Here is a 21,133-nt window from a genome sequence, read left to right on the forward strand (position 1 = left end):
TCCAAAATCTGAAGGAAGCGCTTCTTGCTCTTAGGACTAGCCCTTGCCAAGTGATGCTCCAAGAGCATCAAAGAGTGTAAGCGATTCCTTCAACTCCAATAGGAGGATGCAACCCCTGTCATCAAAACCAACAAAATCTCCTTCTGCCCTAACACACCCAATTTGTGCATGAACTGTCGGGAACCCCAAGCAGGAAGACATAAGTCGTGCCTCTGCTGGGTCAGACCAGAGGTCCATCATGCCCAGCAGTCCGCTCACGCGGTGGCCCATCAGGTCCAGGACCTGTACAGTAGCCCTCTATCTATACCCTTCTATCCCCTTTTCCTTAAGAAAATTGTTCAATCCCTTCTTGAACTCCAATACCATACCCTGCCCTATCACGCCCTCTGGAAGCGCGTTCCAGATGTCCACCACCCGTTGGGTGAAGACGAACTTCCTAATCTAATCTAATCTAAGGCTTGGCTCTATATACCGAGTCATCATTCTAAGAAAGCTCAACTTGGTTTACAATAATAGTTAACAGATAAAAACCATAAAAAATAAAAACTGAATTTCAGAAAAATTAATTTTCAAAATGTTTAGGGGGCACAGCCTTAGACTCAATACCCTAGCTTAACAGTTGAGTGTACCTTAGTCTGCTCTGGATCATCGCATCTCTCTGCTCTGGAGCGGGAGGAGGGGTTGAGGGGTCTGTTTTTGGAGGGGATGCCCTGCTCTGCTGAGTGCCCTGGGGTCATCAGAGTCTAGACCCTGGGGAAACCTTGGTGGTGTTTTCTTTTCCAAGTAGGACTGGCTTGCCTGGTCCTTTTTTGCACCCTGGAGCTGCCTTTGCATTCCCCTCCATATTTGGAGGGTAGGGGGTGGGGGGTGGGAAGAGGGGATGGCGGGGAGTTCTGGGTTTCTGGGGTTAGTGGGTAGATGAAAATGACGCATGCCTTTGTACTGCTATGCTTTGCTAAGTTGATCTCCCGCCTTTGTTCGCTGTCTTTTGTATCCTGTAGTTTTCCTATGGCTCTGCCTGTTTTTCAGTCAATAAAAATTGTTTACAATCTAAAAAGTTTTCACCGCACTTCGATTTTTCAACAGCACAGTGTACATAATATATAAAAACAAAAACCAAAAAGAACGCCATTTAAAATAGGAAAGCAAAGAAAAGACAAAGCAAAAAACAAATAATTTTTTTTTGTTTAAATAGTTGCCTTAAGTACAGATACTGTGAAGTTGGGCTTATTTTTTTGTAACGATAGCCATTTTGTTTGAATATTTTATACAACTTTCCAGCGTCTTGTAGTCTTCCCATTTCTTGGCACTAGTTGCAGTGTGCTGTGAGTATACCATACCATACCATACCATATTGTTTCTTATACCACACAAATGTCAACTGGGAATCATTGCGGCTTACATAAGATTAATAAAGGTTAGCAACATAGACATTATGAATCATAGCAAAACTATAATGAAAACAGATGCGTTTTTAGCACCTTCCAAAACTGGCGTAAGCAGGTCGGGAGGTAGTTCCAAATGGCACCCAGAGAGCATGTGGCAGTAAGTTTGGTCATAGGTGTGGACCAGGACAGTGTTTCTGCTCACCTTCTTCAGCAAGCGTGGCGCGTCCACACTAAGTTTGCAGCTGCGCTCCACTATATGAAGCGCTCCATCTTTGCTCTTGTACTCGGATAGAATGTTACTGCCCAGGAAGACAGGAATCAGAGGGCAGGTAGGGAAGCGTTTCTCATAGGCCTGAAAAGCAATAAAGGAGAAAAACATTAGGAACCTATCACAAAACTTCAAACTACAGTCTTCTGCATGCAACATCAGTTCTTGTCAGTGCCTGGTTGGTACAGCAGTGGTACAGCCATTATTTCCTATGTTACTATGTTAATTTAAAGCACCTAACTTATAGTACCCAATTACCAAACAGTGGCTGGGTCCTGAAAATCAGACAAATTTTTACTGCTGAATACACACATACAGGAAAGGAGCACACCTGCCCAGACTTCAAAGACACATTACAGACTTTCCAAAGATGTTTGCTTTGCCATGACACTTGAGGTATAATGTTATGTATCTCAGTCAGATCACTCCCATATTGAAAAATAGGGTCACAAAAGAGAGAGAAACAAGACTTTTAGGAGCTTGGGAATGGCAACAGGAAAGATGCACAAAGAAAGGGATGGAAAGAAATGTATATTTTGAATATAACCCATGATGAAATGTGAGCTGAAACTGGGAGCTTGCCTGGATATGAATATCCTTCAAAACCCACAGAATTCCAGCAGGGAATGATGTATTATTCTTTAGTGTATATGGGGAGGGGGAGTCTATCTATAGAGCTGTTCAAACAAATCAAATTATACAGACAACAAAATCATGAGCTGAAGGTTGTCTATTTTATATCAAATTTCTATTAAAGGACTTCCTATCCTGCCCATCAATGAGAGCCCTATAACTTGAAGGGCACAGGGGATCTCGATTACAGAGTCCTATGAATGAAAGAAATTCTGATGAGGTTTGCCGATAGTAAGAGCAATGGCATTAAAGGGAAGCAGGGGAAAAGCACCCTGGGCACCAACTTGGCAGAGGCACTGGCATCTCTCCTCCCCCCCCCCCCCCTCCACTGCTCAGGCTGGCCTCAGCCCTCCCTCTAACATCACTTCCTGTTCATTCATGTAGGGTTACCAGATTTTGGGCCGCAAAACCCTGGACACATGGCCCCACTATGTTCCGCCTCCAGCCCTGTCTAGTTTTACATACAGCCCTGCCCAGTTTTACCTCCAGCCCCAGTCCCGTCCCCACAAAGCCTCCTCTCTTCTTCCCTGATGAGCTTCGGCCGCATCTGGAGGATCTGTAGCATGTGCAGATCTGAAGGGCCTGGAGCATCCACGCATGCTCAGAGGCTCTCCTTACACAACCAGAGCTCGCCAGGGCTTTCCAACACCCGGACATGTCCAGGTTTTCCCAGATAGCTGGTAAGCCTATGTTCATGGAACCAGGAAGTAATGTTAGAGGGAGGGTTGAGGCTGGTGCAAACAGCAGATAGGAGGCCCTGCTAGTGCTAGTGACATCTAGAAGAGATGGGGAGGGGGCAGAATGCATTTAATAGACACAACCACCGGGGGTGGATGGCAGGTGCCTCTGTCTCTCCCTATGCCACTGGGAAGGAGACACAAAGAGCAGGGATGAATTTCTGCTTTCAAGTCACTGCTGAGCCCTTGTTTCTCACCAATTTTACACAACTAAAAATTCTAAAAATACAGCAGCTCAAGACAGTAGCAGGAAATCCTGGTGCTGGGATGGTGACTACTATACCACTGAGTGGTGAAGCTGCTAACTCAACTGGTATGAAAAATTTCCAATTGACCTTCACAGTGGGATCAGTCCAGTCATCAAAAAGCCAAGTGCAGAAGTAACTGGCTGCAATCCTATATTATATGAGTGCTGCTGTGGTGATAAACAGGGATAAATGTACCTTATGGCAGAAGTTCTCAACCGTGTCCTGCATGTCAGCAGGATTGGGACTGCCATTAAGTAGACTATGTAGCCGCCTAGGGTAGAAAACTATAGAGGGTGTTGATGTGGCTTACTGCTTCAGCATGGCAGTGGGACTTTCAGTACAGATCTGTCTCAAGCACTGCTCCCTCCCCCACTCCCTCCGACAGGAAATCAGAGGGTGCAGAGCTGGTAGCTCAGGTGTGGCCTATACTGAAAGGCCCGCCACCATGTTGAGTGCCATTAAAGTTTCAGGTTAGAAGGAAGGTGGTGGCAGATTGAGGTGAAGGAGGGCTGCTGGGCCGTGAGGGTGGAGGAGGGCTAGAAAGGGAAGAGGAGATCCTGTATTATGAAGGGGATTAGGGCCTTGAGCCACCTCTGGAAGGAGGAGTTGTGGTGAAGAGGCGACACATGGCTGAAGGTTCAACTAGGGCATCCAATACCCATGGGCCAATCCTACTAATCATTCTGGCTTTCAGGATAGTCACAAGTGCATAAGATAGTGCATAAGATACATTTGCCTATGGGTCTCCAATTTTATTTATTTATTCAATTTTCTATACTGTTCTTCAAAGGGAGTTCAGAATGGTTTACATGAATTTATTCAGGTACTCAAGCATTTTTCCCTGTCTGTCCCAGTGGGTTCACAATCTATCTAATGTACCTGAGGCAATGGGGGGATTAAGTGACTTGCCCAGGGTCACAAGGAACAGCGTGAGTTTGAATCTACAACTATCATTACAACTATCTTGAAAACCTGACCAGTTACCTGTGCTTCCAAGGCAGGGATACGAGCCACGGTCATATAGTTTAATGCCATTTATCGAGAAAAAATGTATACGAGGGACTGCTGAAAATTTCTCAAACCAACCAAGAAGAGAATGATGCAGAACTATAAAACTCACAAGTTATTCCACACTTTTCGTTTCAATGATATGAAATGAAATGAAACGAAAAGTGTGAAATAACTTGTAAGTTTCATAGCTCCATATCATTCTCTTTTTGCTTGGGCCGAGAACTTATCAGTGGCCCCTCATATTGCCTCATTCCACCAATGCCTAAGAGCCAATCTTGTTGGTGATGTCACAATGGCTTGGTTTCCCTATACTCGTGCCCATTTTCTAGATGCATTTGCCTCATTGAAACAAAAAGTGTCGAGAAAAGCGTGGAATTATTTATAAGTTTTATGGCTCCACATCATTCTCATCTTGACTGGGCTGAGAACTTTTCAGCGGCCCCTTGTACTCTCCAGCCAATACTGCCAGCAGTAAAGCCTCCTCAGTGACGGCATGTAAAGAAACTCAAATGCCAAATATATCTTTCTATACAGTTACCTGATTTAATAGTTTGGTTCAATTTTTAATTGGTTACTCTCAGGTATCCTGCAGACAGACACTGTTCAAGTTACTCTACACTTCAATCCTAATCAGAAGCATCAACTTTCTCATAGCTCTGCAAAGTACCTCAGTCCTGTCTTGCAGCACCTCTTGCTATTCCAGCATTGGGTTTCTCCCACTGCAAGTACACCTCTTTCTTAATCTTTCCCAACCTCAGCTGAGTCCCAGAACTGAATACATACCTCTAGTAATTCAACCCACAATGTACCCCCTTCCTGACCTGCAGCACCCCTAGCTAGAGCAAGTATTAGGTATCCGAAAGGGACAGCCATTACACACCACTGCTGGTTGGCATCACTTCTTTAGTTCTTCACTAGCTAACAGGCAGCTGTTTTCTAAAGACTTAGCTCCAATCTCTGAATAGATTCTTGTGTTTCTCTACAGTTTAGCAACATTTGGCATATCGAGGCTCCTATATCAAGAACAGGCTGCATTTTTATAAACTATTTCACCACATCTCCAGGATAATTTGAGGGGGGTCATCCGTTTTCCTCATAACACTCCTATATTACGGGATCTTCATTGGTCACCAGTTATTTGGCATATAAAGTTTTTAAGTGTTGATTTTAGTTTTTAATTATCTTTAAATACTGCATCAAGTCTGAAGCTTTACTGCTCAACAAGGGCATTATGCTCTCAAGAGAAATGTCTATTGGACATTCCTTCTTTTCACCATGTCTGTTCAGATGAAAATCGTACTCATGTTTTATACTGGAGGTCCCATTTTATAGGGCCATTTCTCTTTAAATTTGAGACAGTTAACTTTGACCTTTTCATTTAAAAAAACAAGTCGAAAGTGCATTTATTCCAGCAAGCTTTTGACCTGAATTGAAGTTTTTCTGTTTTTAATCTTGATTGTTTAAAATAATTTTACGATGAATGTTGTTTGTTTTCATATGTTTGATTCGTATGGATGTTTGTTGTAAGAACATAAGAATTGTCATACTGGGACAGACCAAAGGTCCATCAAGACCAGTATCCTGTTTCCAACCGTAACCTGCTTTTCTAGATAGAAATTTATCAAATAAATTCCTCTCATCTTCTTGGGTTGGTTCTGTCTCCATTCTTTCTTCCAGTCTCTCTCCATAACTTTTTCATAAACACTCAGGAGATGATTCAAAAAGGCTCACGGCAGAACTGCTTACGGATGTCTGAGCACATGGCTTCTATAACGCATGCAAGATGCTACCTGCACACAAATTGTATGCGTGGAAGATCTGCAGCAAATGTGAGGAGGAGGGAGTGTGTTGGACACATGTGCACAAAATTTCATGGTAAGTGTGGCTTCTTTTATGTCCAAACAAAAAACATAAGTGTCAGCACACATCAGCGCTTGTTCTGTGCCTAAATATTTATTTTATTTATTTATTTATTTATTTGGATTTTTATCCCATCCTCCCAGTAGCTCAGAACGGTCTACAAATGAACATACACAGTGGAGAGTAACTAGACATATAAGTAATACAATAGGTTTAGTGATTGGATTTATAGATTTTGGAGAGAATTAAATACAGGGAGAGTATAGCAGAAAGAGAGAAGGGGGAAATACAGTAGTTTAGTTTAAGGAAAGTTATATGCGTTTAGGTACAATTTGTTAGTGGAGAGAGTAAGAGAGGGTTATACTGGAGTTTGGGAAGGTGATAGGAGAGTGGAGGGGTGGGGCGTAAGGGGGGGAGAAGACAGAGGAGATCTTTACCGATTTACGGAATATGAGCCTCGCAAAAATCACTTACACAGAAAATTTTTGCAAGGCTCATACTTAGATGCAGAACAAACGCTTGTGTGGGCCTTCACTATTATTTTTGTTCTAAATCAGTGTATCGCAAACTGTGTGCCGCAGCAGATTTCAGGTGTGCCGAGATGCCAGGCAAGGAGAGGCATGTCCTGTAAACAGGCAGCCGGCGCTGATGTCTTCCGCTTCTAAAGCGTTTTCTCTGATTATAAAATAGGTGTTCTCTGTTGACATATTTAGCTCTACGATGTGCCTTATCTATGACCTCTTTCAGGTATCCTCTTGATAACAGCCGAGATTTGACGGAGACTTCAGTAGTTGGAACCTAAGAACAGTACCGGGCAGAGCTTTGGATTCTTACTCAGAAATAGCTAAGAAGAAGAAAAAAAAAAACCCAACAAATTTTTAGATTGAATCAGGTTGGGCAGACTAGATGGACCATTCAGGTCTTTATCTGCCATCATCTACTATGTTACTATGAGATTGTAGAGTCACTAATTGTACCTTGATTCTTCAAAAAATGAAAAATTCTGCCTTACTCTCAACATCTGGGAGAAGGGTAAGCTCTCCTTAAGCTTCCTTGAATGGCAGCTATCAAATCTGAGAAAGGTATTCTTATCAGTTGTTTTAGTAAAAAAAAATTTGTTGTAAAACCTGCCTTATCTTGTTGAATGTCCACATCCAAAAACTGAATGGAAGTATCAGAAAAATTAATAGTAAATTTCAATTGGACATCACAAGAATTTATCCAAGTCAAAAACATCTTCAAACTCTCTTGCGTGCCTTTCCAAAGCATGAAGACATCATCTTTAAAATGGTGTCAGCAATAAATATTATCAGCAAATGGTGAGTTGTTAACTTATTCGTTCTCAAAATTAATTAAGGTTTGCGATGGAGGGTGTGAAGGTTGCCCCTGTTCTCAAAAAATGAAGAAGTTTTCGCTTAGGGCTAATCTCGCAATTTTCACTAGAAAATCAGGAGGAATCAGAAAGGGTCTTGGTAGTGAATCTAAAGCATTTTTCACAAGCTGAATTGCCGAGTGCCGAGGAATCGAGATATATAGTGAAGTAACGTCTAGTGTAGTCATGAAAAATGGGAAATCACCCTTGGGGATCGCATCCAAAATTCTCAGAAAGTGTGTTGTATCCTTGATAAAGGTCTTACGCTCCATCACAATATTTTTAAGAAAAGAATCTACAAATTTGCTAAGTGGTTCCAGCAATGAGTTACGAGAAGAAATGATTGGTCTGCCTGGTAGATGCTCTAAACTTTTGTGAATTTTTGGTAAAAAATAGAGAACTGGAATGACTGGATTGGGTGTATAGAGAAACCTAACATCCTTCTTAGTGAGTTTACAAAACACAGTCAGGAAATTAATAAAAGAAGGCACAAGTGAAGGTTATCTCACTAAGAAGCGCCATTTTGAGCAATCAAGTTCATGCAGTAGCGACTTGTCTGAAACGCTGATAGTAATTAAACATTACCTTTACTGTTTTTTTTACAAATTATGTACCTTAGCTAAATTGATTTTTTTTGCTTAGATAAAAGCCTAACTTTTAAGCCTTGATGAAGCCAATACATCTTGGCGCAACAGGTTCCCGTCGGATGATGTTTGGAAAACATACTGGTGAAGCCGGTCTCGAGTAGACAGTGTATGCAGTTTGGGCCTTGCATACTACAACCTTAAAACACAAATATAATTATCACTTATGGTGAAAAGAAGTTTTATATATATACATATATATATATATATACACATATACATATACACAAAAAAAAGAAAAAAGTTCTGTAAAAATAATATTTAATATAAATTATTGAAAGATTATAAAAATAAGATAGGACTGATACAATATACAGTCATTTAAATATGAAGGTTTTAATCAATGAAAGATAGCCTCAACCACCCAAAAAATCCAAAGGATAATAGCAATATGATCCTTGGGGTGGAAATCTGAGATCTTTCCTTCACGATAGGCACTAGTTCATTTAGTTAACCTTGTGGCAAGCTGTTATACTGTGGTTAACACATTTTTCACCTTTTGGTATTTTGATTCCACAGGAATCAGCCATGTTACCCATGCTGTTCAACATCTTCCTCCAACTGCTGGGGAAATTAATCAGCAAACAAGGATGAAGAAATGGGACGTGAAGACCAAGCAGATCAAGACGGACATACAGAAAATCTTCAGTTGGTTCCAAACAAATGGAATAGTAGCCAACAGGGAAAAAACAGAACTATGGGTACTTCTAATCTACAAATGGGGTGAAAACAGCCCAAGATATCAACTAACTCTGAAAGAAACACCATAAAATCATCCACAGAAGGAGTGAGAAACCTAGGAATATGGCTAGACCCAACCGTAGACATGACGATACACATCCAACGCATCATGACAAACACTTATGGCAAACTCTACTGGGTCAGCGATGTCTAACGTAGCAATATCCCTAGCACTCTCAATCTTTGACTACTACAATGCAATCCTGTTAGGCGTCCCGACGTACATGATCAGGCAAATCCAAATAGTACAAAATGCTGCAGATAGATTTCTGCTGGGAAAATTGAAGCAGACGAGTTTCATCCTGCTACTGAAAGAGATACAATGGCTTCCGATTGAAAGCAGGGTAAAATTCAAGATCATGTTGCCGACACACAAAATCATTTATCTTTCAGAACCGCAATATCTAGGAAACAGAATAGACCACCATAAACCAACTCGCGCCCTACGCTCAAGCCTAAGACTCATTGCTGATGACAGGGTTCTGTCCACCTCAAACACCCTTTCCAATACCCCATGGTCCCACCAACCCCATTTCACCAGTCTAGCTGTGAATGTATCACTGTCCTCATTAATCCCTGCCTTGAGTATATAACAAATATGGCAATGTGAATGCATCTATATGCCCTGACGAGCATAAGACAAATGTAACCTATTCAAGTGCATCCAATACTTTGTAAAGTCATCCCTTTATGCCACCAGTACTCCCAAAGATTCTTCTAAAACCCTCTGCCTAATGTTAATGTACTTCTGTAAACCTCACTTCTCTTACCCAGTGTATTATGCATATACCCCTATGCGCTGCCTCCAAATTATTGTCAACACATCCTCCCTCCCTTCTCCGCCCTTCAGTATAATGTGAATGTTCCCTTCATCCTATCCCCCCCAAAAAAATTTTGTGCATGTATCACCTCCAAAATCCACTGGTACCTTGGAATCCAAACTTAATCTATTCCAGAACAACGTTCGAGTTTCAAGACAATTTTTCCCACTGAAAATAATAGAAACTGGATTAATCCATTCCTTGGTCCCACAAACTCAGCAAGATCGGGCCCCCCACTGACATAGGCAGCAAGATTGGCAACGGCAACTGCAAGCGGTGCTCAGCCCAAAGCTTCCCTCTCCGGCGGAAACAGGAAGCTGCGTCAGAGGGGAAGTTTTGGGATGAGCAACGCTTGTGGTTCGTTCGGATTCCAAAGCAGCATTCGGATTCTGGGGCAAAATTTAAGGGAAAAAAAAAAAAAAGTTTGGATTCCAAGTTGTTTGAGTTCTGGGGCGTTCAGATTCCGAGGTACCACTGTACTGTGAATGTATCGCTGTTACCAGGGCCGGATTTAGATGAAAAGAGCCCCTAGGCTATTCCACTTATGAGGCCCTTTCACCTCCCATTTTTAAGTTTGTAAATTACATGAGAGATAATAAAATACATCACCCGGGGCTGAGACCGATTCCCCTCCAGAGCCAGGAAAGGGGTGGGGGGGGGGGGGGAGAGAGGAGCAGCGGGATCCGATCCGGAGCTGGAGTACGTGTGCAATTCGGATTCCCCACCCCCGGCTGAATTTTGATGAGTCGCTGGCGCAGGCGCCATGAGGAGTGACACAGAAGCACACCTCACGCCCCCAGGACTCACGATATTTCAACAGCGCATGTGCGCTCTAGGATTTTATTATTTATGATATAATCATGAAAATATAAAATAAAGCACGTAATATACATTTTAAAATATGCAAATTAAAACATATGTTAAGAACTTACTTAGAATTCCGCGAAATGAAGATATTGTCACAAAAAAATTTTTCAATAGTCTATAAACACTTCACTAAAGTATTGAACCTACTGAACTCAAAAGGCGAGAATCAAATGATCGTGTACGCAATCCTAAAATAAGAATCTTTTCTAATAACATTAACACGTGTTTCATATTATCGAAGTAACACGAATATAACCGAACGTCGGGATATCAATAGGTCTGTTCGTTTGTCTGTTCCAATCTACACCAATCTGCACTTTATTTATGCAAGAACAAACCAGAGCTTAGGAGCATAAGGCACGTCAATATTTGCCATAGCAATCAGTGAACGTATGGTGCAATCTAGTACAGTGGTGCCTCGCATAACGGACGCCTCGCACAGCGAACGCTGCGCACAACGAACTTCAGGTCTTGCTTCCCACAACGAACTTCGTTTCACACAACGAAGTCGCCCGAGCTGCATCCTTAACTGCCCTCTCTCGGCGCTACATATTTTAAACCCCCCTGCCGCCGCCACCGCATATTTTTAAACCTCCCCCCGCCGCCACCGCATATTTTTAAACCTCCCCCCGCCGCCACCGCATATTTTTAAACCTCCCCCCGCCGCCACCGCATATTTTTAAACCTCCCCCCGCCGCCACCGCATATTTTTAAACCTCCCCCCGCCGCCACATATTTTTTTAAAAAAGCCACCACTGCTGCAACTTTCTCACCCGCTCACTCGAACTGGTGGTCTAGCAAATTTCCCAGCCAGAAGCGCAGACAGAGATCAAGAGCAAGCCTTCTGTGCTACTGCCTGGGCCTGCGCTGATCTCTGAATGGCTGCAGTCAGCTCTCGCGGGACTCACAAGAACTAACTGCAGCCAGCTCTCGCGGGACTCACAAGAACTAACTGCAGCCATTCGGAGATCGGCATGGGCCCACACAGGCGTGCAGAGGAATTGCTCCTGATCTTTGCGCTTCTGGCCTGTACGCCACTGGCTGGGAAAGATGGGAGGAATTAAAAAAGGTACTGGGGAGTATGTGGGGGGTGATTATAATACACAGCAAGGATCAACAAAACCCCTGTCTCCCCTCCCCTTCACATATATCCCCTCTATATCATGCTAACAGCTCTAACAAGGTAAATTTATCTTTTTTTATGTCATCTTAGCATATTTTATGCTACAGAACGAATTATTTTTTTTAACATGTATTGTTATGGGAAAACGTGTTTCACATAACAAACTTTTCGCATAACAAACTTGCTCCTGGAACGAATTAAGTTCGTTGTGTGAGGCACCACTGTATATACAAACGAACAGACCCAATGAGCCGAATGCGTTGATCTTAACCAATACATTTTTATGTTTGTTTATTAGTCATATGTGTAGAATTTCTCCTTATTTTCGGTTCAGTGTTTTAGTGTTCACTGTTTTTAGAATAGTGTAATTTTTAATTTTGCTAACAATTTGAATGTAGGCCCCTCTTGATCTTGAGGCCCTAGGCTGAAGCCTAGTTAGCCTATAGGAAAATCCGGCCCTGGCTGTTACCCATTCTGAGCTCCTGGGGAGGACAGGCTATAAAACCCAACTAACTAAATAAATAAAAGTGAATCTTCTCTCCGTTCCCAGGTCTATGCATATTCAAATAGATTTTCTTCCAGGATCAGCCTGTAAATTGTACCATCCCATCCTTTCCTCAATCTTCCTGCTATGTTTGAAAAGTCAATTAAAATAAAATTTAAAAACAAGAGCTGAGCAAATGTTCCCCCCCTTCCGTAAGATCTCCTAGTATTTGATTATTAGATGGTTCCCATCACCTACTGCTCCAGTGTCCTCATAACCTGGACAGAATCCAGTGAGCTCTCTCACTCACCCAGGCTCACAGAAAGAGGCTATTCAGAAGGTGGCAGCTGGCACGCATGACAAAGCAAGACCCGCACCAAATGGATGTGACAAACATTCCAGAAATAGCCTAAACCGTGCAGCTGGGACCTGGCGGATCTGCAGCTGACACTCACTGCAGCTCAGCCCCTGGCAGGGAGAAAACAATGTACCGTATAAACAATTCCTTTCCAGGAACAGTGTGCATGCAGCTCACTGGAGATTCAAATGTTAAACACACAGGCAGCTTCAGAGAACACGAAGGAGACCAGATTGAGGAAAGGATGACAGGGACAAGATGTTGCCAGCCTTCCTTATGGATGTGATTGGTGCATGAAATGGTCAGTTCTTTTCTGCACTGCTTCCTCTTCCATATCTCATTATTGTGACAAAATTAGCATTCTCTCATTTCCTTTCAAACTGAACAGCGTTTTAAATAGGTGTTGTTTCATGGTTACTAGCTCATGATTTACAAGTTACAATGGATTCAACATCAAAGAAACATTTCATTTTAACTTGATCGACTATATAGGGGCCCATATTTTTAAAATGCCAACCACTACAGTTAAAATTGTATTTATATACCACTTATAGCCTAAGTGGTTTACATTCAGGTATCTGTCCCGGTGGTCTCACACTCTTATCTAATGTACCTGAGAAAATGGCGGATTAAGTGACTTGCCCAGGGTCACAAGGAGCAACATGGGATTTGAACCCATAACCTATCAGGGTGCCGAGGTTGTAGCTCTAACCACTGCATCACACACTCCCCCAGCTAAAGTTAGGACAGCCTCTTCCATTATATTCAGAAGCAGGGGATGAAAAAAAGTCAGACAAATAGGCCCAGATTCTATAAAATGACGCCTAAGATAGGTGTCTAGATTGGCATGCCTAGCTGATCTAGGTGTTCTGCCCTCAGCAGCCTTGCACTAGTTTAAGACATGTTTAATGCATTCCCTCTCTCCATGGGATTTTATGCTGAAGTCAGTGTGCAAGGAAGGCATTATGTGTAGTGTGGTTTCTTACATACTGCAGCCACTCCTGCTTACCTGGCTAAGCTTTGTTCTAATGGTCTTTCTCCTAAGACCCCCCTCCCTTTTCCTCTCATCTAAGTTTGGGTCTTTTTTTCTCACTGATGAACTTCCTGGTCTGCTCTACTCTATAACCTTTCCTCCGACATGTCTGCAGAGGTATGACCTCGTTCTATTACCTGTTGCCAAGTTCTGTCCTTATTGGTCTCCTCTTCCCTCCCCTGCCTTCTGGGTATTCCCTGAGAATCTTTCATCTTCAGAATCCAGTCACACTTATGCTTCCATCTTGAGCATGTGGCTCTATTCCCAGCAAAGCACCAGTATTTTCACCTTCAGCTATCCTGCAACATGCAAAAATAACTCAGCATTTCAACTCTGAAACTTAGAGCACCTTCCTGCCTTTTTCCTCATCTCTGCCCACCCTCCATTCTTCAAATTTCCATTCTCTTCGCCAGCTGCAACATCCAGGAGATTCATCCATTGTAAGTTCACCTATCATATCTACTCAATAAAATATATGTCTAAAAATTATAAGCACTTGCCTGTGTGTGCGTTGGGTATGCTAAAAGGTTAACTATCTGCATAATTTAGCCGGGACAGGAAACTAAACCAGGGCAGAGTCTCAAAACTAAAATCTACCTTTAACATGCTAACTAAACCAGTTCTAGCTGGTTTAGCGTACATATATTTTAGTGGCGGATTATCAAAACAGCTTACTGGGGTCTTTTCCAAGTTTTCTAGCAATCATAAGAACATAAAAATTACCTTACTGGGTCAGACCAGTGGTCCATCAAGCCCAATGGCCCGTTCTCACGATGGCCAATCCAGGTCACTAATACCTGGCCATGCTACCAATCCAGGGCAAGCAGAGGCTTCCCCCATGTCTTAATAACAGACTATGAGCACCCCGAGTGATTATCTATGTCGAGTGATTCTCTGCCACATTTGCTGCTAAAATTTACCAATCAGGCCTGAGCTGTCATTGCCTTACTTTCTGATCAGTGCCTGAGCACTGATTGGCTCAGGCATTGACAGGAAAGTAAGGTTTGCCAGCTCAGACCCACCCCCACCCCTATGCAAATTAAAGTGAATAAAACAAAACAACCAACAAACACCAAAATTGAAGATCAGCAGGAGAGATGCCCACAATCACCTGACACTGCTAACCCCCTCCCCACAGCAGTGTGAGAGATGCTCACTCCCTCCTACTGCCAAGCAACGCCCCCTCCCCACAGTAGGAGAGATGCCCACTCCCTCCTGACGCCAAGTGACCCCTATCCAACACCCCCAGCAGCGAGAGAGATGCACACTCCCTCCCGCCACTCCATCATCTCCGTGCCTCCGATGATCCCCTGCCTCCTCCCCCTTACCTTGCTTACAATGGCTGGCTGGAGGGATACCTATTCCCTCTGGCTAGCAGGCCCACCTCTTCAAAAATGGTGGGCCTTCCCCTCCCGGTGCATCCTAGGATGCACCGGGGAGGGGCTTAAGGCTCTGATTGGTCCAGGTTGTTTAAGGCTCCTTCTATGGGAGGGTACTTAGGCATCTGGGCCAATTAGAGCCTTGAGCCCCTCCCCGGTGCATACCAGGATGCACCTGGGAGAGGAAGGCCCACATTTTTGAAGAGGTGGGCCTGCTGGCTGAAGGGAGTAGGCATCCTTCTGGCCAGCCATTGTAAGCAAGGTAAGGGGGAGGGGGTTCGTCAGAGGAATGGAGGGGTGTCAAGGCGGCGGGAGGGAATGGGCATTTCTCCCACTGCAGAGCGGTATTGGGGGTGGGTTGCTTGGCAGCGGGAGTAGGCCTCTCTCCCACTCCCGGGGTGGGGGTGTCGGGGTCGCTTAATGTTGGCAGTGGAAGGGAGTGGGCCTCTCTCCAGCTGCCGTGTCAGGGAGGGGTGTTGCTTGGCAGCAGGAGGAAGTGGGCATCTCTCCCGCTGCTGGAAGGAGGGTGTAGCAATATCAAGTGATTGTACGACGTGTCAGAAGAGAATGGGCACCTCTCCCGCTGCCAGGGGGTGGCGGGATGGTGTTGCTTTGTGGTAGGAGGGAGTGGGCATCCCACCCACTGCCGGGGGTGGGGTGTTGCTTTATTTCGTTGCGTGGCTTGATTTGTTGTTGGTGGGGGGGGGGAGTTTGCGTTTATTCTGCACATGTGCCCATCGCGCACACCCTTTTGGATGGATTCAACCATTATATGAATATTTCGCATAATCCTTTAGCTTTGTTTATGGTACACATGCTTACATCTGCATGCCTGACGTTAAACTGTGCACAGCATATCCACACCTCACTGGTGTCCACACATTTCAGTTTATCTCACACATCACAATATGCACATCTGCATGTGCTTACATTTATAAAATATACTCAATCTTTCAATTGTGAAACTCTCATATCTCACAATAGGACCTCTGAGGAAGATGTGCTAATCGAAACATAGACCATGTTGGGTCCTCGTTTATTTAGGATATAGATGGACCACTTTTGATACAACGTTCTGTTGACCTAAATACATCAAGTACATCAGTTCTGCAGTTCCTTTTTTGGTTTCTATTGCTGACTGGATAATACAGGAATGCTCTTGTCAAACCTCCTTAGAGCGAATAGCAACACGGAACATATCGTAAAATGCTTTAGTACATTTGAGAGGTACCCTGTTTTGTTTTTTTAAGAAAGGAAAAGAATAAGGAACACAGAAAGTAAAGACAGGACAAGAAAGATAAAAGGCAGACTAGAAAAAAGTTATCATGAATTATGTCACATGGAATTCGAAGTTTCTAGAGGTGGTAAATTCTTTTTATGAACAAGATTGTCCCTATGACTTTTATCAACATGGATATTGCTGTTTCCTTGGAAGGAAAACTTTTCTTTAGTTACTCCTATTATGATTCAAAATATTCCTCTTCAATTAGTTAAAAATACTAAAATTCTAGGAGTAATTTTTGATAATAAACTCAATTATCATGATCACATTAGTAGTATTGTTAAAACCACCTTCTATAGATTGCGGAAAATTCGATCCATTTCTAAATTCCTCTGTCCTAGAGCACTTAATATTCTTATTCACTCTCTGGTGATGTCTAAAATCGATTACTGCAATTCATTATTTACAGGAATTACGTTACAAGAAATTAAACGTTTACAAATCATTCAAAATGCTTCCATTAAATTAATAACAAAATCTAAAAAATTCGATCATGTGACACCACTCCTTAAAAAGGCTCATTGGCTGCCAGTCATACACAGAATTACACACAAATTATGTACTATTATCTTTAAAACATTAGAAAATAAGACTCCAGCATTTTTATTCAGACTACTTATCCCATATTCTGTTAAAAGAACTTTAAGATCTAGTGAACGGAACCTATTATCAATTCCTACGTTAAAAGTAATTAGCACAAGAAGACAATTTATCTTTTCATGTACAGCTCCCCAGGTCTGGAATGCGCTTCCCATGTTTTTACGGGAGGAGAAAGTGTTTGGGAAATTTAAAAGCGAATTAAAAACTTTTTTGTTTAAAGACGCATTTGCAAATTAATTAAATTTTATTACACAGTGTTACTCTAGTTAATTATTTTTTACCCATTCTTTAATCTCCTTATGTGTTCTCCCTATAAGTTCTTTCTTTACTATAAAAAAATGTATTTCTTCCCCTCTTACCCTTGTTTACGTTATAATTGAAATTGTATGTAATGTTGTTGTTTCCTTACATGTATATTTTATTGTACATCGCTTAGAAATCTGATTAAGCGATTTAACAAGCAACCTAATAAACTTGAAACTTGAAACTTGCTGATGTATGATTGCTTCTGATCATTTGTAATGTTATTTTATGCATTTTATGAATGATTTTATGTGAACTGTTTAAAAAAGGATGGGCTTAATAATAAAAAGAAATGGAGACAATGTTAATTTATCTACTGGGCCAGAACACACCTAAATTTGCCGATTCTTCTGCTGGCCACTTAAAGCTCAGATCAACAGACCCTAGTCATTTTTCAGTTTCACTTACCGCCATGACCAGCTCAAAAGGAGACTTGTACACGCGCACCGGCGACTGGTACTTCTGCACCATTGCCTCTTCCCATCTATGTGTATTCAGAACTGAATTTCATTGGTTATCATCTCGCCAGGTCATGAGTCAGTCAGGATCTCAGTCAAGCTCTTCCCGACAGCTCTTCCTACAAAACAGCAAAGACATGCATAGAAATAATTCAGGAGTCAGAACGTAAGAAGAATAGAGTCACAGAATGACAGTGATGAAACCCGAGGTCTACATAAATCAGACTTTATTTGTTCAATTTTCTATACTGTTCACCCAGGGGAGCTCAGAATGTTTTACCTGAATTTATTCAGGACCTCAAGTCTTTTATCCTAGCAGGCTCACAGTCTATCTAATGTACCTGGGGCAAAGGGGGGAATTAAGTGACTTGCCCAGGGTGTAGCTTTAACCACTGCGTCACACACTTTGAAGGGCATTTGCATATTTTTGTGTCCCCTTTAGCACATGGAACCTGCACAAAAAAGTTAATACAGGAACACTTTCCGTCTCTCATTTAGAAGGAAAATTATATAAATGGCACCTAAAAATTAGGCATTGAGTAGTATGGTGTTAAGCACGAACTTATAAAAGTTACGCGCACTTTATAGAATTATGCTTAGTGGTGCCTATTTATGCCAGGGTTTCCTTGATCTAAATGAGTGTACCTAAGTCAGGTGCCTAAGGGTACCTAAGCCCAAAACAGGCACCTACATCAATGTCCCGCAAACTTTCTCGAGTCGTGGCACACTAAAGATAGTGGCTGTTGCTTGAGGCATCCATAAATGCGCAGACATCACCATGATGATGTCGTCGTACGCATGCGCGATGTCATCACGTCGATGTCTGCGCAGGCGCAAAGGCTTTCCAGATGGGCCCCGAGACACCAGTGGGGGTGCCAGCAGGGAAGAGTGCTGGAGCGAGGGAGAGGCGCCGGCTGATTGCCTACAGGATGTGCCTCTCGCCATGAGAGGCACATCCTGTAGGCAGTCAGCTGGCACCTTTCCTCCTCCCCAGTGTGCTGCGGCACACTTGAAATCTCAGGAGACACACAATTTGCAATACACTGACCTACATGAAAAACATGCCCACTATTCGCCCCCCTAGTCACACCTACTTTTTGGTAGGTGCCTTGTACTAGGCGCCTACCTCAAAGTGGTAGATGCCTACCAAATTAGGCGCCTACCATCCAATCAAGTGCAATTAGTCAATTATGAGTTAATTGCCATTTATCGGTGCCATCTATCTTTAGGTGTCATGTATAAAATCGAAGACTAAATGCTACCATGTTAAGTCCACGTTATCTAGTTAGCAAGTGCTAATCAGAACATAATAGTCAGATAGTGCAGGAATGCCCATTTCCCATAGGCTATTCTTATGATCTTATTGTGTTGCAAACCTCTCCTGAGCACACTGTTGAGGTGTTTGGCAGAATAGTTGTTTTACATGTATTTGATGTGGATTCTTGGATATATGGACTGCTGATGAAGGCAAGAATTGCCGAAACATGGACCGCGTCGGGTCCTAATATATCATTTCACATCGCCTACAGTTGAGTACAGCTGCAAAGCTACTACTGGATTTTTTAACAAAACTGATTTTTTTTCCAGCCAGATACATACTTGTTCCACAGTTTTTTTGTATATCCTTTATTAGCTACATGGCTTACTTTTGCACTCACCAGAGTTTAGACACATCTCAGCTTCAGACACAACCTTGGGCCATTAAAACAAATAACCCATACACTCCCTATACTTGCACCCTGCCCAGTTGCATTATAGGTGTGGTAAAGATGTCCCCTACACGTGCAACACACTTTTCTCTTTATCCTACTCTTTGGATCAGGCCTTAGACATTACACCAGTGTCTAGGCCTGTTGGGCTCCTTGCATTCTTGAATCACTTCACCAACGACAGGTATCTCCATTGCTGTCTAGTGCAAGCATCATCGCACACAAGAAACTCTTCCACACCACTGAAGCAAGACTCTCTTACCACCCTTGCTTCTCACCTACTTAAAAATGAAAGCTCAAAAACCTGCATTGGGAGGTTACTTCTTCCTTGTTGATTCTCTCTGTGATTGTGGCATGGTGAGGGATTGCATGGTATCAGCATGATTATGCTCACACTGCATAATCTCCAATTTATAGCCACAGCACGTCACAACTTCCACTCTGCTCCGCATGCAGAAAGTGCTCACAAGCAGGCAAAAGGCTCATCATTTTGATATAAGCTTTTAGGAGAACCCACTTGCTCTATACTTAACAGAGCCCTCTTCACATCGCACTTCAATCACTGTAGCTATTACAAGCTATGCAAATAGGCCTCATGGTCCATTCAGTAGTATGGCTACCATGACCTGTTCTTAACCCGAGTTCTACTCCAACATTGTTAGCCAGCTTATTGCTAACTCTGCCATCCATCGACATGTTGGCCATCCACCCACTTTTGATCAGTAATTTGAGTTTCCTGCCTTAGCTGTGAGTAAAGATGGGATCAGAAAGCAAAGGCAATCATTCCACCAATAGTCTGACAAAAAATCATCATAATTGGCAACTGCTTAAATCATGCAGAATCTGGCACTTGCAAACAAGGGGCCCCCTGCACCTTTTCTTAATATCTGGTACTCTTTCAGAAGACTGACAAAATTTTCTGGCCATACCCACCCCCCCTCTCTCCTTGCAAAACCCCCTCCCGTTATGTCTCCATGCAGATCCCTTCACTATGAATTTTGATACAGCTTCCTCTGGTCTCCGGTGCTTGGTATGTATGTGCTATCATGCTTTTCGTGTCGCCTTTGATCCTTGCCTTGACCTTTTTCATGGTTTGTTGATCTTCCAGTAGGACTTATGGTCTATATCTCCTTCATGCAACTTCATCCTACCACAGCATACTATTGGGTCTGTGAAAGCTTGATTAACTTGCTCCTCGATATTATGTCCCTCCCATGTGTGGCTGACTTATCCTGCTTGTCCATGGACAAAGTAAGGTTTATTTACCTGCAACAGGTGTACTTTGTGGACAGCAAAATAAATCAGCCAAAGAAACACACCCACCTTCCCTCTCGGATGAACCTGCCTTTAGCTGGATATCAGATTGGAGAGGAAATGTGTGGGGATAGGGTTAGGGGTGGCTTGCACATACTTGGAAGAGCCTGAAAAAAAAGGCTCTTCAGAGTTATAGAAGAGTTAATCCATCTATGGTGCCTTTGAATTTGTGTTCTCCGATATCTTGTGGTGGGCAGCCCTCTTTTAGACGGAACATAGAAATTTGAATTGAGAAATCCTGGTCGGAATGTGTCCATTTTTAGCAGTATTTTAGGAAAGGATCTGCTGCCAAAGAACATTTTCTAAAATGCATGCAGGAGTACACATGTACTGGCTATGTGTGGAGGGAGCAGCCATTTTATTACAACTGTCAACCTTTAAAACATCAACGGAAGCATCTCGGCAATTTGCACATCGAAGTGGTGGTGCTTTCATGTGTTAAAGGGCATGTTGAAATTAAAAATACTATACTTAAAATAGTCGTGTATGCCTGCCAGTTT

General features: G+C 42.7%; 1 protein-coding gene across 3 annotated transcripts in view; it reads right to left on the minus strand.

The window, feature by feature from the left end:
- SEC14L5 (SEC14 like lipid binding 5) overlaps nt 1-21,133 on the minus strand; it is a 102,572-nt gene that overhangs the window by 68,894 nt on the left and 12,545 nt on the right. For 2 of the 3 annotated variants that reach the window (XM_033914369.1, XM_033914370.1), the window contains exons 2-3: nt 17,561-17,729; nt 1,591-1,740 (exon numbers count right to left, since the gene is read on the minus strand). In XM_033914369.1, coding sequence (XP_033770260.1) covers nt 1,591-1,740; nt 17,561-17,623 — 213 coding nt within the window. In that variant the 5' untranslated portion in view covers nt 17,624-17,729. Of the gene's footprint in view, nt 1-1,590; nt 1,741-13,725; nt 13,804-17,560; nt 17,730-21,133 lie in introns of those variants that run through there. The other variant, XM_033914368.1, reaches the window with a different exon arrangement.

This window comes from Geotrypetes seraphini, chromosome 11 (genome assembly GCF_902459505.1).
Source record: "Geotrypetes seraphini chromosome 11, aGeoSer1.1, whole genome shotgun sequence".
NCBI classification, from domain to species: Eukaryota; Metazoa; Chordata; class Amphibia; order Gymnophiona; family Dermophiidae; genus Geotrypetes; species Geotrypetes seraphini.